The sequence below is a fragment of the Oryx dammah genome, unplaced genomic scaffold (assembly GCF_014754425.2).
Source record: "Oryx dammah isolate SB20612 unplaced genomic scaffold, SCBI_Odam_1.1 HiC_scaffold_23, whole genome shotgun sequence".
Lineage (NCBI taxonomy): Eukaryota > Metazoa > Chordata > Mammalia > Artiodactyla > Bovidae > Oryx > Oryx dammah.
Window position 1 is genome coordinate 103,903,797 of NW_024070207.1, and position 18,883 is coordinate 103,922,679.

At 40.0% G+C, this 18,883-nt stretch overlaps 1 protein-coding gene across 5 annotated transcripts in view; it reads right to left on the reverse strand.

The window, feature by feature from the left end:
• The window catches only part of GK (glycerol kinase), a 77,564-nt gene that overhangs the window by 30,103 nt on the left and 28,578 nt on the right, over positions 1 to 18,883 (reverse strand). For 2 of the 5 annotated variants that reach the window (XM_040266353.1, XM_040266350.1), the window contains exons 5-12: positions 17,678 to 17,761; positions 13,849 to 13,925; positions 11,186 to 11,323; positions 9,035 to 9,144; positions 8,089 to 8,155; positions 6,937 to 6,954; positions 5,154 to 5,189; positions 4,713 to 4,780 (exon numbers count right to left, since the gene is read on the reverse strand). In XM_040266353.1, the coding sequence (XP_040122287.1) occupies positions 4,713 to 4,780; positions 5,154 to 5,189; positions 6,937 to 6,954; positions 8,089 to 8,155; positions 9,035 to 9,144; positions 11,186 to 11,323; positions 13,849 to 13,925; positions 17,678 to 17,761 (598 nt within the window). The remainder of the gene's footprint in view (positions 1 to 4,712; positions 4,781 to 5,153; positions 5,190 to 6,936; positions 6,955 to 8,088; positions 8,156 to 9,034; positions 9,145 to 11,185; positions 11,324 to 13,848; positions 13,926 to 17,677; positions 17,762 to 18,883) is intronic. The other 3 variants (XM_040266352.1, XM_040266351.1, XM_040266354.1) reach the window with 3 other exon arrangements.

The following is an 18,883-nucleotide window of genomic DNA, read 5'->3' on the forward strand; positions in this document are numbered from 1 at the left end:
TAAACCTCTGGCATGGAGAGGGTGTAGGTCCAGCATGGGGGAAAAGTGTAGCTGGACTTTGGCATAGGAGTAGCTAGGAGCGAAAAGCTATTGCTGATCTATCTTCTCCCTTCCCTACGCAGGATAGGGTGTTCTAACAGTGCTCAGAGAGTCAGAGCCAGCACGTAGTACAGCTGCCAGGGAAGAACTGAATTTACTTTGTGGCGGTCTTATCAGCAAAAGCTTTGGACTCTGCAACAAATCTGGCACTTGGACATGCATGAGTGGTTCTGAATTGTGCCGAGCAGATAAGTGGTTCAAGCTGATATCAGCAAGGGTCCCATGGCAACACTTTTCAAATGAGTTGACTGTCATCCCTGGCTCATCACAGCTGTCCTAACCTGCCTGGGATTCCCTCCCCACAGGCCTTGCTGCTGTGCTCTGTGACATTCATTAGCCCAGGTGGGAGAAAGGGGAGGGCTCAGCCCAGGGGTACACAGACAGATCCCAGCAGATGCTGCTATTAATATTAGTCAGTGCTAAGCCAACAGACCCCACTGGCTGTGTTTGTCTTATGGAACAAACAGAAAGGGGGCAATTTTTTTCTGAAAAACATCTTTCCAGGAATGACTGATGTGAAGAAGAATTCGCCCAAGACCATCCATCTCTTTTGCTTGATTCAAGCATGATTGTGGGCTGCTTGATGACCAGCCAGCACATTCAGGGAGCACGGCATCCATTAGTATCTACCTCAGTTTTCAAAGACACCAGTCAAATAACACTAGGTTCAGGTAATAATACATTTATGAAGTCAGAACACATAAATCTCTATACCTTTTTACTTCTGTGACACTGAAAAAGCTACATATTTTAAGTCAGTCTCCATGAACAAATATTCATAAAAGTGGAAGTTAATTATCTGTTCCACACTTTATAAAGGAGAAATCTGTACTGATTTAGTCCCCATATAAACACTATGTATACTGAACAGTAGTGTACAGGTCCTAAATTACGAAATTGACACACAGGCTCAAGGTACTTCATAGAAGTAAATTTTTAAGTTCATGTACACTTAATAAGTAATTAATGAGCATTATCAACACATGAAGAGACTTCTTTGCTACATTTAGGCCACAGCAATTTTTTTTTTTTTTTGTGGTCGAACAGTATGTGGGATCTTAGTTCCCCAGCCAAGGATAGAACCAATGCAGTAGAAACTCAGAGTCTTAACCACTGGACCACCAGGGAAGTCCCTAGGCTACCACTTTCAAAGCCATATATAGGCAATTATTTTCCTCTTAAATTATATTTTTTTCTTCCCAGTCATCAAAAATATATGGGTTTTTCAGCATTTATATGGTCTACCAATCCTTTCTCAAGATTCTACTGTGTTCAGACAGTGGGGGTGGTGGGGTGGGAGTGTGTGAGTGGTCCTAGTTGAATCTGTGGAAGAGGCAGGAGGCCTCTGCTACTACACTTAGAGCCTCTGGGAGAGAGGAGGCACTTAAAACACAAGCTTTAATTAAAAACACAAACGAACAAAATTCCCCAAAGTTGGAAAGATCCTATTAATCTAACAAACTGTCTATTTCACTCCTCCTTCCTGGATGGTTGCCTGTTTGCATAGCACATTCTGTCTTGCTGTCTCTATCTTCTACTTACCTGCATCTCTTCTGACCATTTGTAACCTGGCTTCCATCTTTAGCATTCTATTAAAGCTTCATTCTTTGAGGTCACCACTGAAGACTTGATTTCTATGTCCTTTTTGTTCTATTTTGCACTGCTGACCAGGCCCCTCTCTTAAAGAGAGACCCTGGTAGAGTCTTAAATAGAGACCCTGAATCTCCACATTAATGACTCACTACATTCTATTTGTCTGAATTCTCCATCCAGTCATCGCTTCCTTCTTCTAAATATCTCCTCTACCTATATACTTTTTCTTGGTAATTTCATCAATTCTTATTGCTTCAAAAATCACCTCTAAATATGGGAAACTCAAAATCTATACTTCTATACTACATTCATTCCCCATGACCATGTATGTATAATGTATAGCCTACCAGTATCACCAACGTATCCCAAACACAAAGTCTTCTATTTGAACCCATTCCATACTTTGGCTATGTCTAACCACTGGGACCAGGTGACTAGACTCCATAACTGCTTCCTGTCTCGTGTTCCTCTGCAGTGCCATGGACATCCACCCATACCTCCATCTCAGTCCTCCTCATCCTTCTTAGTCCTTCTTGCTGTTACTGAGATGCTGTAGCGGCCTCCATGTCCTCTCTGCCTCTAGTTTTTCCTCACTTTATTTTTTTTTTTTAATTTAGTTATTTATTTTTGGCTATGCTGGGTCTTCACTGCTGAGCGGGCTTTATCTAGTTGCAGCAAGTGTGGGCTACTCTCTAGTTACAGTGCTAGGGCTTCTCATTGTGGTGGCTTCTCTTGTTGTAGAGCACAGGTCTAGGTGCGGGAGCTTCAGTAGTTGCAGTATGTGGGCTCAGTAGCTGTGGCTCCTCGGCACTAGAGCACAAGCTCAGTAGTTGTGGCACAGGGGCTTAGTTGCTATGCAGCATGTGGGATCTTCTGGGATCAAGGATCGAACCGTGACTCCTGCACAGGCAGATTCTTTGCCACAGAGCCACCAGGGAAGCCCTCTCCTCACTTTAACCCAGGACTGCCATATCATTAATGAACAGCTCCAGTCATCTCTGAACAGCAGCCCCCAAATCTTCAGGAAGTATCCCACTGCCTTCCAGAAAAAAAAAAAAAAAAAACCTCCTTACTCTGGAATTTAGGGTGTCACACCACCTTAGCCTTATTTCCCCACAATCACTTCCCTACCCAACTGTTCTCTACATTCTCTAAATAAAGTTTTCCATTTCCTTATCTGCATCTTAGTTCAGTGTTCCACGTGTTCACCAAAACTGCTCAGTCTTCAAAACGTCTCACTACTAACAATCTTTGTGATTTTTCTTCCCTCCCTTTGAAACCCAACAGCAGTACTTCCAAGTTTCTTATGGCACATAAGTTCTGATCTATACTATGATGAACTGTCTGTGATTTTTTCCTTCAGGAAGAGAAACATGAGCCAAAGATCTTACAATTCTTCCCCTCTTTCAACCTGCAGGGGCTGCTGAGGTACTCAGCCTGCCGTCCCTAACTTAAATCCTGCCTTTCCGGAATTGGCTGATAATGCTTAAGAGGGAGGGGAGCATGAACAGAAACAAAATCAACTTTGTGCAACTTTACTGGGCACCTCCCATGTGCTCTACAGTGTCAGGTACTTGCCAAAGAGAGATAGCATCTGCTTTACTAGCATTAGGGTGCCAGGCAGAGGAGGAAAGAAGAGGGCAGTGGGGATAGCCTACTTTTCTATCATTTCTCTGACTCCTGATTTAGCTACCTGGAATCCAGAATTCAAAGAATATGTTTCTAGACCCACAGGATACCATGACCTGAGAAGAATTTTCCTATCTCTCCTCTCAGAAAAACTGTCACCCAAATGTCACACTTTTGCATGAGGACTTCTGACCCTACTAGAGTATAAGAACACTACATCTAAAATATAGAGACATTCTGTTACTGACAAAAAGGAGAATGTAAGCACTGAAGGTAACGTTAATGAGAGAATTAGAAACTGCTCAACAGGACTTCCCTGGCAGTCTGGAAGTTAAGACTCCACACTGTCACTGCAGGGGGTGTGGGTTTGACCCCTGGTGGGGGAACTAAGATCCCACATACTGTGGGGTGTGGCCAAAAAAAGAATCCTCAAGATAAAAACCATTAAAGGTAGACAGCCTGCTGCCAGGGCTATGGAAATCTTTTCCATACAGGGGACAGTAAAGTATAAAGGTCAAGTGCCCTAAATTGAATCAGCTGGATTCGGATACAAAGACTGCCTTCCTCACTTACTAGCTTAACTTCTGAGTATCTGTTTTTCTCATCCTAAAGTGGGAGTCATCTTATCACTCTTAAATATGGGGCTTGTTATAGACTACATGTGTGACTATTAAGAAGATGAGATGAGAAGAAAAATGCAAAAAATCTCTACTTCTGTCATTCCTTCTGCTTTGTGTTGAAGCAGAAACTTCAAATGACGGGGAGAAAGCATAGTGCCAGAGAAATAACTTTGAAAAATCCCACAAAAATATGACTTTGAAATTATGAAGAAAGTCTTGTGCAGGAACAATATGTTGAAAATTAGAGTTTCATCATGGCTTTCTTCCCTCTGCTCAGCCTCCCTCCAACAACCTCTGCAAAGGGCAAGAATACTTTATTTTTTATTATTTAAATTTTTTTAAAATTGTATTCATTTTGGCTGCTTGTATGGCATGTGGGATTGTCACATTCCCTGACTAGGGATTGAACCCATGCCTCCTACATTGGACATGTAGAGTCTTAACCACTGGACCACCAGGGAAGTCCGTCCCAAGGCAAAAGTACTTTAAACCAGCATTTAGTTTCTGTATGGGAAAGGTTTTGAATTTTATAAATTAAGATTTTCACAAGCTTCATCAGTGTGTTTACATATGCCATGGTTTGATTTATGTGAAGGAGATGAAGAAAAACAAATGGCAAAAAGTATAAACACATGTAACTGTACTGGCACTCTTGAACTATTAATTTTCAGTCTGGAGAAACTTCAAAAGCTTTTCCTCATTCCAAACACCAAAGGGAAAAACAAACAAACAAGACCCCGTTGGTTTGCAGGTCTGTTTCTTAAAACTCACGTGTTTTTGGCTTGTCCATCTTGGAAGCACATTTGTCCCACCAATGCAGCAGACTGGTCTCCCAAACACTGAAAGGACATATGACAATAAAGAATACTAAGATAATATTATCCATTTTCTTTTTGGGAGAGCCATAAGATTTATTTTTCCTTCTTTATTTAAGAAGGAGTGAACTGTCATATTCTTTGCATTACCTCCATTTGGCCATTGCCCTATGTGTTAATGCTCCGAACAGGGATAGGAAGGGAGAGTTAGAATTAATTTACTCAACAAAATTCTTAATAGCCCACACTGCATCCCGTCAAAACAAGAATTAGCCAATCCTTCTGCTCTTACTTATTTTCCATAGTTAAAGAAGGAACAGATTGATTAAGGCAAGCCAGAACATGAAAGGGGGTGGGGTAGGGAGGTGGTAGGGAGATGTTTGGTGATGAAACTTACCCCAGATATTGGCACACCTTCCAAGGCCCCAGCTTTCTAATGAAATTTTAAAAAAGGATTATGAATAATCACAAATTTGGCTCTACTAACATAACTGTAATAGAAGTGAACACAAATAGCAACATGCCAGAGCATGTGGGCAGACAAGACAAAGCAAGTGTTTCAACTACATGAGTGGTTCAGAGAGAGAGATACTAGCAATATTCCTTGAAGAGACATGGACATGAAACACTGGACAGGGAGCCAGGAGATGCAGGATCTACTCCTGGTTAGTTAGTTAGTTAGTCACCGAGCAGGCTGCTGAAACTTCTCTATACCTCAATTTATTCATCTACAAAATGGGCCTGAGCTTATATGAATGCCACAGACCATTAGTTCTTTGCTATTATTGCTGTTACTATGAACAGACCAACACATCCTTCATAATGAACAGGGAGCTATCAAACCAGCATGGAACATGTTTATTTTGGAAGGCTGAACTTTACCAACTGTTCTTCCTACCCAAACTGCTCTTGATAAATAAGAAACAAGAGAGAGGTTCAGGTATGGGGCATTATTTGTTCATAGCCAACATTATTCTTCAAGTTTTGATAAGCAAGAGTTAATTTGTGTCATGAATAGTGGTTTTGATTTTGAGCCAGTATGCCTAGCACTCTAAGGAAAAAATGAGATTTAAGTGACTGACTGTGAACTTTACCAAATTTAATTTTGAAAAAAATACTTACACTAATACAAACCTATCATGTGTTGATATCAAGGAATTAGGGGAAAGGAATATGATCCCCAAAGTACCTGTGATGTATTGGATTGGCTTAAAAGTTCATTCGGGTTTTTTCATACCATCTTACAGAAAAACCTGAACAAACATTATGATGAACCTGATATTAGGAAGAGAACCAAACAAAAGCTTTCATCTGACCTTTCAGTCTGCCATTTCTTTGGGAGCTTTGGGTTCCCCCTCTGTGATAGTGAGGGGAAGAAGAGAAGCCACCTCACACAGCTATGGTTAGGAAATAAGAGCATGCATGTGGAAATCATTCACAAAATAGAAAATACCCACTAGATAGTGGGGCAATATTTTATTTCTTTTATGCTTTTGGGTTAATCCAAGACCTTTTATTTACTGTATATATTCTTGGACAATCTGAACCTGGCTTATAAGGGAAAGTAAATCAGGAAACCTAGAGACTGGATACGTAAGGTATTCAGATACTGGAAGAAGTCTTTGCTTACACTATTCAAGTTATTATCAAACTACCAGCAGAATCTACTATGTGCGGTCAGGCACGGAAAGCGCTCTTTTTTCTTTACAGGGTGGGGGTCCCTGGAGGATTCCTGGGAATATTCTCTGGTGAAGCATGCAGAAAAAGTGACAGTGCATTTCCAACTAACTGGTCTGAAAGGTTGGGCAAGATGTCATTTAAGAGACGTAGAGAACATCTAAAAACTATACCTCATTTCCCTATTATGCTACAGCCCAAAAGCACATCACAACTGTACTTTGTGATAGGGACCATCACAATTTCTCATTTCAGAGAACTATCTTAGTCTTTTATTTTGAAACATCACTCCTAGTTTTATGGAGGACTTAAAAAGAAACAAATAAGATTATGTTTTAATAATAACTAAAGCTTCATTGGAGCTTATAATAATTTGGAGGGTCATGGAAGAGTCTGGATTAATTTGCTGAGTAAATGGATTTCTGCTTATCTAAAACTAAATGGAAATGCACTGTATCTTTTCCAAATGAACGGGTAGCATCATTGGTGGGCAACCTACTCACCGGGCTATGAGAGATTTTCTATAGTCAGCAAGGGGGAGAGAGGGGGACAGAAGGATAATATTTTAAATGCAAGAGAAAACTAGGCCAGTTACATGTTTTTTCAACCATCCTCTGAAACTGTTTCTCAAGAACAGTTTTTTTTCCTCTGACCCAAGTCAGTTTATAGGTAGCTATGAAATTATCAAAGCACTTTTAAACTGTAGATAAGCAATGATTATGCTTCCCTTAAAAAATGCCATGTTGCCTTAAAAGGCTTTATTATAAATGAAACACTTAAGACTTCTTGCTTAAGTTTTAACCAGAACACTCGGGTATTCTAGTGTATTAAGTCTATAAGTAGACTAACATTTTTTATGAAATGTCCAAACATTATTTTTTGGTAATTAATCTTAGACTTTTCTTAATTTTTACCATACATTCTAGATTTTTGAGCTTAAACACCAGTTCAAATCATCCTAGAGGTTTTCATTCCTGGTGTGTAATCAGAAATACTCAGCGATGTTATGTGTAATTTGTGCTTAGACTACTTCTGTGGGTTTCAATGAAAGCAACAGTATAAAAATGCTCATGATGAAAACCAGTTTAATTAACAATCACAAATCAGAACAGACTCTTTGCTTTCAGCTTCTCTGCTAAAGTTTTGTTCTGCTAAAGTTTTGTTCAGGCTGACAAAGAATCTAATATGAGACATGGTCTGGCCATTAAAGGAGATTCAACAGGAAAAAGAATGCCACTAAAATGTGAAGAGACCTTCCTATAAATTAAAAGCAGGCAATGCAACTACTAAACAGTTATTTGGATTAAAAGAAGAAACTGGCTCAAATATTCCCTTATCACCTACCGCAGTTAGATTATCTCATCAATACTTTAAAATACTCAAAGAAAAGCCAATAAAGTTCATAGTATATAAAGTTTTATATGTAGTTTTTTATAAAGTATACATAAAACATAAATTGGCAAGAAGGACTCAAGAATTTGAAGTTATAAAGCTATTTAGACAATACTAAATTCTTATTTTACATACTGCCAATATTCAGAAAAAATTCATGGGTCTCAAAATATACAATATAACACAACTGACTTTTGAATTCTGAATAGTAAGGTTTTTATTAAGATAAAAATTAAATTTAAAAAATTTCTTTTTCTTTTTACCATTAGGCCATAGATCTCTGAAGAACTCCGGACATTTGGAAGAATTTTCATTGGAATTTCAAAAAATCTAAAAAAAAAAAAACCAGTAAAATAAGATTCGGTATACAATGCTATTTTAAGTAAACATCTAGAAACATTCATATGAATTTAAAGGCATGCAAACAAAAATTAAAAACAGGCATATTTGAGAGTTGAGTTAAATGGGAAGAAATAAATAAGCCAGCAGTAGGCCACTCCAGTACTCTTGCCTGGAAAATCCCATGGACGGAGGAGCCTGGTGGGCTCCAGTCCATGGGGTCGCGAAGAGTCGGGCATGACTGAGCGACTTCCCTTTCACTTTTCACTCTCATGCATTGGAGAAGGAAATGGCAACCCACTCCAGTGTTCTTGCCTGGAGAATCCCAGGGACGGGGGAGCCTGGTGGGCTGCCGTCTATGGGGTTGCCCAGAGTCGGACACGACTGAAGCGACTTAGCAGCAGCAGCAGGCTTAGATATTTAACACTCTAATTTTACATAAAGAAATCAATACAAAAGCAAAAGTACACAAAAAACAAAGTACTTTTATAAAGGAACCTAATTTTCCTTGAGGAATCGAGACAATTACTTAATTTGGCCTATTTATTATATATGCAGTAATAGTCTCTTACAGGGAGCCCAGTCTTGTGCTCTGTGATGACCGAGAGGGGCAGGATGTGGTAGGGGAGGGAGGCTCGAGAGGGAAGGTGTATATATACATATTCGCATTGTTGTATGGCAGAAACCAACACAACATTGTAAAGCGATTATCCTCCAATTAGAAAAAAAGAGCATAAAACAAAGACTTGTATATTGTAGTTAAATATCAACAAAGTTTGGTGCTCCACTGACAATCTGAAAATAATTAAGATTTAGGTTATAGACAGGCAACAAATTGGCAAACTATCATGAGGGCAAAACACAACTCACTCGCAGAGCTCTTTATCCCATTCCAAAGAATGGATGTTGAAAAGCATCGTCCTGCTTGCATTTGTTACATCTGTACAATGGACACCTCCACTAGCTCCTCCTGTCAAGCTCTGGACAGAAGAACATGACATGTTAAATCTGTACTTATTTGCAACTTAATTTCTACTTTGTCAAGAGCCAGAATCTGTTGCAGAGCCCATACAGCAAGAGAATGGAACGTTTCAATTACTTCATCTTCTAGTGTTCTTTGGTGTCCAACAGAAATACAATGCAACAGAACCACATTGACCCACACATGTAATTGGGTATTTTCTAGTTGCTACAATTAAAAATCATAAAGAAGCAGGTGAAGTGAATAATACTGTAAGTTTTATTTAACTTAATATATTCAAAATATCCTTTCAACGTGTGAAACATTTTACCTTCTTTTTTTGTATTAACTCTTTGAAATGCAGTGTATATTTTACACTCATGCACATCTAAATTCAGACCTGCCACATTTCAAGTGCTCCATGGCCATATGTGGTCAAGTGGCCATCATAGTAGACAGCAGTTCTAGTTGATGGTTAATGAAAACAAAAAAAAGCAGCTTTGCTTTCATCCTCTTATCTTTGGAAGATGCAGAGTCTTATTAAATTTGATGTGCCTACCTCTTGGGATGTTATTGACCTGTGTTGCTCCTGTTCTTGCTGTATGTGTGCGTGTGTGTGTGTGTGCCTGTTTTGAAGTAACAATTCTCACCGGGCTGCACTGCACTGACCCAAGCACATATCCTGAAAGCAGAGCTTTAAACTCTCTAATGTTAATACCCTTGGACCTGAACTACAAGGACTGCTGCTTTCTTTTATGTAGAAGCAGTGAGGAGTAAGAAAGGAACAGAAGTGCAGTAATGGCATCATGTGGGAACAGGGGAGGAAGGGAACAGCTCAGTGTGCTCCCTCGAGTGTCCTGCAGCTCACAGTTCAACATACTGCCTTACTCTGGCTCCAGGCAATAGTGAGAACTATTGTCCGAATTATTTCAACTGTGACTAAAACATATGAAAACTGCTGGCCATGAACACAAAGCATAGCGTGCCCTGGCCAAGACAGGGAGGGCTGGGGAAGGCGCCACTTCCTGATAGAGGGTTTTGTCTGATCTGCTCTGTGGATCTGGCAAGTGACAAGAGGGGCAATGTTCCTTTAACATTCCCCGAATGTTGGAAAAAAATAATAATCCCACACTTACAGAAGTGTTTGCAAATGAAATTATATGTCTGGGATTTGCTTTAAAATTATCCATGGGGAGAAGGAGTGAGTGTAGTGGGAACAAGTTTGGCCATAGCCAATGACTGTAGCTGACTCATTATTTTAGAGGTTCATGACACTATTCCCTCCACGTTTTGGGTGTATTTGAAAACACCCTTGAAAATAACTGAGAATAAGAAAGGCAGGGAGATAAGGAGAGGGAGGGAAGAGAAGATATGTATGTATCTGGGAAATGTTTGCTTCTATTCATTCATGTTCATTTTAGGCAAGAAAATTATACATCAGAAATGTCCACTATGATTTTTCATATTGTGGCCTAACTAAGTAATAGACACCTATGTGATGTTGAAAGCAAATGCTAAAAAGTAGTCCCAGGTGTATTACCATGTTAAATAGTAGAAAATAGAAGAGATAATTTCTTCTAAGAAATGGCTAGTGGAAAAGAAATACAGTTAACCCTTGTGCAACACAGGTTCAAACTGTGCTTATATGTAGATTTTTAAAATAAAAACTATAGTATTACACAATCCATAGATACAGACTGCTAACTATCTCTGGTGGGTCCTAGAGCCAGTCCCCTGCATGTACCAAAGGAGTGAATAATAGGCAAGGGATACTGGTGACTGAAATTTACTACTTGATAATTACCTAAATTAGTTATGCTAAAGGTAACAGACATGAGATACGGTTTTGGCAACCATCCTTCATTTTTACTGACATAAGGCAAGAAAAAAATCAAAAGGAAGTAGCCAAAAATGCCTCTCAAATGGCAGCTGAAATTTCTGCTGTTTCTTGCGTGGCTTTTCTTAATGATGCTGCCAACTAAAAAGTTTGAAACTCTCCATAGAAAAAAAAATAAGCAATTTAAAAATGTTTTCCATACATACATGATTTTTAAACATACCCAAATAAGCCATGAATCAATGGTCCCAAAAAGAGCTCTATCTTCTTCAACAGCCTTTTGAACTTTTCTCACATTGTCAAGGAGCCAACGAAGCTTCACCGCACTGAAATAAGTGCTAAGTGGAAGGCCTGTCTTGGACTAAATACAGGTATGACATTCAGCCAGGAAATGAAATTCATAACAGCTTAAAATAAAACACCAAATCAAAGAGGTCAACAAATTACAAAATATGCAATGACCCTAAAGGCAATCTCAAAGTATTATGGATAAAAAACACTTTTCCTATCTCGTGGCACAGGAAAGCATGTTCATGAACAAAAATCAGAGTGATATGTTTGCAGTTCAAAGAGCATCCATGTAGCAAGATAAAGAGAAAATTAAATGACACATACCCTGAAACCTAGATAGCTCAGCCACAGATGTTAACTTTTGTGATAAGTTAGTATTACACACAGAACCTAGTCCAAAACCCTGCCTTTTATTTTATATTCAGTGAAATTAATATTTAAAGCTATTGAAAATCAGAGAGTGCAAGTTTATCAATTCATAAACTAATGACCACAATCAGAAGATTGTTTTAAGATAGATAAGACTTAACAAAAACAATATATTTGTGTGCTAAAAATATAAGAAATACATAGTCAAACACACATACTTAAATAACATAAAATTGGTGGACAATAGAGCTCAAAGACACGCCAGATGAAAGCAACCCAAAGTTGTTCTATTTAAGAAAGTAGTTGCCAGTTAAAATACAGTGTTGTACACATGAAACTTATATGATTTTACAAACCAATGTCACTTCAATTAATTTAAATAGTGTATGTGTGTGAGTTTGCATAAATTCCACAAATACATTCAACAAAGGGAGGGTTAACTGAATAAAGGATAAAAGGTAAAAATGAAACACAGGTTTCCTTGAGAATGGATCCAGTCCACTCATTTTAGTTAGCATATTAAACACTATATTTAGAAGGGCTGGTGGAAGTGATTAAAAAAAATACATCAAAATAGCGCAACTATCTTTTCCTTCTTGATCCCCATTCTCATTTAGCACCTCACCTAGCTGCAGGAAGTGATCCCTTTTCCTTCTCACCTCCCATGGATACGCGTAGTAAAAAATCTCTAACTGTTTAACACTGTAATGCAACCTTGTAAGTTAAGAATCTTAGCTCACAGTTTACTGTGAAAAGATCCATGCTCAAAAATTATAATAGAAATGACATATGGGCTTTAGAAATAATAGAAATAACATATGCTTCTTTCATTTGAGGAACCAAGGGTCATCCCACAAACCAAAGAGTATGGTAGCATATTAAAAAGCAGAGACATTACTTTGCCAACAAAGGTCTGTCTAGTCAAAGCTACGGTTTTTCCAGTAGGGATGTGAAAGTTGGACTATAAAGAAAGCTGAGCACCGAAGAATTGATGCTTTTGAACTGTGGTGTTGGAGAAGACTCTTGAGAGTCCCTTGGACTGCAAGGAGATCCAACCAGTCCATCCTAAAGGAGATAAGTCCTGGGTGTTCATTGGTAGGACTGATGTTGAAGTTGAAACCCCAATACTTTGGCCACCTGATGCAAAGAGCTGACTCATTTGAAAAGACCCTGATAATGAGAAAGATTGAAGGCAGGAGGAGAAGGGGACAACAGAGGATGAGATGGCTGGATGGCATCACCGACTCAACAGACATGAGTTTGGGTGGACTCTGAGAGTTGGTGATGGACAAGGAGGCCTGGCGTGCTGCGGTTCATGGGGTCACAAAGAGTCGGACATGACCAAGTGACTGAATTGAACTGAACTGTGGCTCAGCTGGTAAAAAATCCACCTGCAATGCAGGAGACCTGGGTTCAATCCCTGGGTTGGGAAGATCCCAGCCCAGAATGGAAAGGCTATCCACTCCAGTATTCTGACCTGGAGAATTCCACGGACTGTATTAGTCCATGGGGTCGCAAAGAGTCAGACATGACTGAGTGACTTTCACTTTCACACTTTCACTTTCAGAATCAACAACCACAAGAAACTACCATTTAAGAGACCCACTGACAAATATAAAGGGAATAAACCAAAAGCCCCAAACAAACAAACCAAAAATCAAACAAACAAAAAACTCTGGAATTTCCTTTTGGATACTGGGAGAGCTTGACCTTGCTAACAAAAGTACCTCACCTATTTTAAAATTTTTCTCCCCATTTGTCTGAAGAGAGATCTATATAAGGACCAAAAACTAGGCAATTTTTTGGCATCGTCATATGAAGAAAATTAGAAGAGGAATTCACGTAAAGGCTGGAGTGTCTTCTACTTTCGCTCCCTGAGTCCAGATGTCTAAAACCTCAAAAAGCACCCAGAACTTTCTTTGATGGATGGTGAAAAAGCAAGAGAGAAGGATTTGGAAAGCATGTGGAATTATAGAAGCACTCCCTAGGAAGTATGGTTTAAGCCCACTGGGACACTTTATCATCCCCTCCAGCCTATTTATCTTGGAACGTTATTTCTCCAATTCACCACAGGGCAAGGAAGACAGGTAATTATCTGTAGAGAAATATTCTATAAATTGTATCAAATAACAACTGTGCAATAAGACAGAAAGCCTGGTGAAATCTCCAAGCTTTTTTTCTGTTAAATGAGCATTTTAATGGCATATTTTTGAAGAAATCTCTTACCTTAACAAAGTTATTATTTCCTGGGATTCTTTTACTAAGACTCTCAACAGTAGACTGGGTTCTTAGGTCAAGCCACACTATAGATCAAAACACAATAATAAATATGAAAAACTTGATTAAAAAAATCAGACCTTAATGAAATCACTATCAAGGATAGGAGACCGATTAGTTTCTATAAGCAATTAAAATGCTGTAGCTTACCAAAGACAGAAATTAGAAAATTAGAAATGAATGGGCATATTGTTAGAAGAGAGGATAAATTTATGAGGGAGAATTTAAAGCTTTTATGCAAAATTATAGACCAAGTTAGGAGAATAATACATACCTTAGGGTGCTGATTTTGTATCCTTTTTATAGAAAAAGATGAAAAAACCGTTTTGGATATGGACTTTCTATGCATACATGAGTGCAGAAAAAAATATAAATGCAAGGCAGGCTAGTTGCCAGGGCAAAATGCACAGCTCGGGATGACTGTACTAGGTATAAAAGGCTGTACCTTGGGAAAACTGGGTAGCAATTTGTGACAAAGTAGAGAACCTGACACTATTATAGAGGGAAAAAATTAGATTCATTTGCTTATGTACAGAATGCTTACTTATATTAGACTCTTTCAAAGTAGACTAGAATCCAGAATCATTACACGAATCATTTAAAGGTCACCATTCTTTCCCCTTGCTAGATTATAAAGTAAACTCTCCATTTTAACAGATCAACCTTGTTTTTACTGAGTAACTATCACTCTCTTTCTGATCTCCCTAGTAGGAATCTGTGTTCTGCTTTACGACAGAAGGCTTGAGAAAGAGAACGCATTAAAGGGTATACAAAGCAATTGTGAACGATAAACAATAGTATCAGCTGAGCTTTGTCTGTCAGATTTCAGTTCTGAACCAAACTTTTGTAACTTTGAATATGTGAGTGCTCACTCGATATTTTTAGGCACTGACTATGCTCAGACACCTCCTGAAAACAGTCTATTTAAAGGGCACCAGGAAGATCATGCATGCTTGTCTGCTACCCACGTGAGTGCTGGGCGTTACTGTCTAGTTTGGTTCACCCTTAACTATACTATGCCTTTCTCTTCATTTAAAAAGCAGTTACTTCTTGTTGTGGATTTTAATCAATTCTTTTTAATTACTTAAAGCATTATTTCCCTTGAGGGCAGTCTGTGTTTGATTTTGATGGTGGCTACTTTGCAGGAGAATTGAATCAGGGACTTCAGGATACTATACTGCTGTGGTCCCCAAACTTTTTGGCACCAAGGACTGGTTTCATGGAAGGCAATTTGTTCCAGGACCAGGGAGGGGGAGAGGGGTGATGATTCAAGTGCAGTAGAGTTTGAGCTCCTACGAGAATCTAATGCTGTTGTTGATCCGACAGAGGCAGTAATGTGAGGGATGGAGAGCGGCTGTAAATACAGGTGAAGCTTTGCTTGCCTCCATTCACCTCCTGTTGTGTGGCCCAGTTCCTAACTGGTCATGGACTGTCACCAGTACTGATCCACGGACTGTCACCAGTACTGATCCACGGCCTGGGGGTTGGGGACCCCTGCTATACTGGTTTCCAAAGCAAAAAACAAGGCTCTTCATCACCAAGGAAACAGGAGGCAAAGAGGAAGCCCATGGAAATACACAGCCAAGCAATGACCCCTGCTCTTTGCTGCCAGGCATCCATTCTTCCTGCTGCCGGGAGCTGTAGCTCTGATTCTCTTTAGGAAACCACTCCTCCTTCAACCTCAGCCTGAGATTCCACCCTACCCTTGGCTCTAGAATCTTGTCCCAATGATTGGTTCAGGTGTAGTCAGATTAGCCTGCCTGAGATTTTTGTGCTTAGTCCGCAACAGTCCCTGTTCTCAGCTCAGCTTGGGAGTGTGCAGCTGGGACCTGCTGTGCCCTGGAAGAGAGCTGAATCGGCCACATCTGGAGTGAACCTCAAAGAGACAGACTGGTGGGGGACCCGGGTGATACTGTCTGACTCAGGAATCAAACAGCACCTGAACAAAACTACTCAAAGAATTCCTGGTTTCTTCCCCTTATAACTTCATTTTAGTTGGGGCTGACTTTTCTATGACTTGCCCTGGGATGGATACAAGCCATTAGCAGAAGCATCATGGAGTCTCCAAAGTCTCCTGTGTCCAGGGAACATGGCAATCTATCCACTTTGTCCACAGAGGCAGTGGTGTGTGACTGTGACCCAAGGGGACCTTCCTCATAGGCAAGCAACCCTAGCAGGTGTTAATGGCTGGACTAGAGTAGTTGGGCAAAGTAGAGGCATTCTAGAGAAAGGTTTTAAATCTGTGACAGGTAGAATTCACAAACACATATCAATCCTCCATGTTTCAAACTACAATGGGCTAGGGGTTTAAAAATCAATGTAACTTTGATTACCTATGCAAAAAAAAATGAAATAAGATGGGTTAGGATGGAAAATGTCAACATTCACTGAACTCAGCAGGATAAATATTGACTTGTGAAACTTTGTTTTAGTTATGCTGGTTTGCTGAATCATGAGGTAAAATTTATTTTTTATCAAGGGACACTGCTAGGCTTTAGGCTTTTTTTGCTTACTGATCCAAAGCCTTCCAGATCAGCATTTTTCTATATTTTAATGGACATAAAAATTACTAGGGAGTTTAAAGATAAATCCCACTGCCAGAAATTCTAGGACAATAGGTCTAGGGAGGGGGCCCAGAAATTACACCTTTTAAATAGATGTCCTCTTTTTAAGAAACACTGCGAGATTCAACAGCAGTGGTTCTGATCCAGAAAGCACAGCTGAACCACCTGGAAAACTTTGAAATCACACATCCTGGTCCCTACATCAGAGGATTCTTATTTTATTTTTTTCCTTTTGTGGCCATGCTGCATGGCATGTGAGATCTCAGTTCCCCAACCAGGCAAATGAACCCACAGCCCCTATAGTGGAAGTGTGGAGTCTTAACCACCAGGGAAGTCCTGCATTGTAGGAATCTGGTTGCGAGTCCAGGCAAGGAGAGCCTGAGTCCTCCCACCTGTGTTATTCAATGGTCTGCTCAAGCTTGAGAACCTCTTTTTTAGGGCACGTTCTTTAGGACACTGAGTCTGTTCTAACTGTTAATTTCAAAACAAAACTAGACACACACTGATGATCAAGTGGCTCTGTGACTCTATTGCTCTTGGACAAGGACTACTTAAGTTAACGGAGCACCACGCTCCTCACTTAAAAGCTTCAAAGTACCCACAGTACTGGTATCTGGTACCAGTATCTGGTATCCACAGAATGAACCCCTCACTGAAGAGAGTCAAAACACTGGAGGTGAAATCTACATTTTTGACTTTGCCGCCAACAAGCTATGTGACTCAAGCAAGTCTCATATCCCTTTAGGGCCCGGGTTTACAGAATATAAAATAAGGCAGTTTAGACTAGATGGTCTCAGAAATCCCTCTCCTTCCATTATCCCATGATCACGGAAGGCTGGCAGAATTTTTGTTTTTATAACTCGAGTCTAAAGTGATTAGAATACATGGAATGAATTAGTAAAACTGCCAAAGAGAAAAATGTCAGTGGTCGGTACACTACCAAGCAATACACAAATGCTTGAAATTAATTGAATTAAGAACAAAGGAAAATTAGAAAACTCATTAAAGGAGCTAAGATGGCAGAATTACATGAGCAGAATAAGAGACCAAAAGCCAAAGAGAAGATCCCGAGCAGGAGGACTAAGCCCCATGTGGAGGTAATTTCTGAGAACAATCAGAAGAGGTGCTAGATCCAGAACCAACGGCAGCAGTCAATTTTCCCCAACACGTCTGAGTTGGAAGCTGGGGGCGAGCATGAGCCAGAGCACCAATACCTGAGCAAGTGCCAGCAGCTGGAACTGAAGAGCCAGAGGGAACAACGGCAGCTGGATCTGAAGGACCAGGAGAAACTGGAGCAGCTGGAGCATTAGGAGAAATAATGGCAATTCATGCTAGAAATGGCCAGGGTCGAGATTTGCGTTCTCTTCCTGACCATTTAGGACATGGTGGCTCACATGGGCAAGTTCATCAATGAACAGTTTTCTACCCATTTGAGTGTAGAAAAAGATAAAGAAGAGACGTGGAGCAGAAGGGTAACAGGCTGTCCAGTCAGTCTCTGGTTCAATAGTATTTCCGGCTGGACAAAGATCAGGTCAATTCCTGCTTCTTGTTCAGATGACTCTTCCCTACCTGGCCACACAGTCTGTGTCCCAGTTAGGAAAGTGGCTCAGTTGGTTATTGACTGCTGACCCGACTGCAGAACTGAAATGCTGTGTGATGTAGGGTATGTATGAGTGGAACGTTAAGGGAACTGCTAGTCTCTGCAGAAGTGGGCAGGGCACCCGTAGGGAGACAAGTGGCTTTGGGAAGGCAGTGCCCCAGGAAAGCACTTCCCTGGAAGGGTGGCTGGAGGTAAAGTCCAGAGAAAGCAACAGCATGTCTAGAGGGAACAGGGAATTGCTCAGTCCCAAAGTGATTCAGAAAAACACTGGAAGGAAAACAGAATCCAGAATACCATGCAGCCTGTTTCTAGAAAACACGTCCCTTACTTAGACTAAATAAACTGGATTTAAATGGTTCCCACCACCAAACGAATAGGTTCCAAAAACCCAACTTGGGTGACCTGGAATTTGTCTTTTTATTAAATGAAGTCATATCCAATATATGTCTCATTGATTTAGTTTGTTCTGAAAAACAAAGTTTTAAGAGTAAAGAAAAATGCAGTTGCCTCAAAGCCCATGGGTCAAGGTTAATTGAGTGATATAGTAAAGAGTACAGGGGAAGAAATCTGTTTTAGAATATTTAGACATTTGAATCAGTTTTAGTTAGTCATAACAATAGAAGGGAAATGTACCAAAGTGGGGGAAAAAAAACCACACTAGAGATCATCTAAATTATTTTCAGTTGACTAGAAGCAAAGGCAAATTATACAGCTCCTAGGGATGCATTGGAGAAGGAAATGGCAACCCACTGCAGTGTTCTTGCCTGGAGAATCCCAGGGACGAGGGAGCCTGGTGGGCTGCTGTCTATGGGGTCGCACA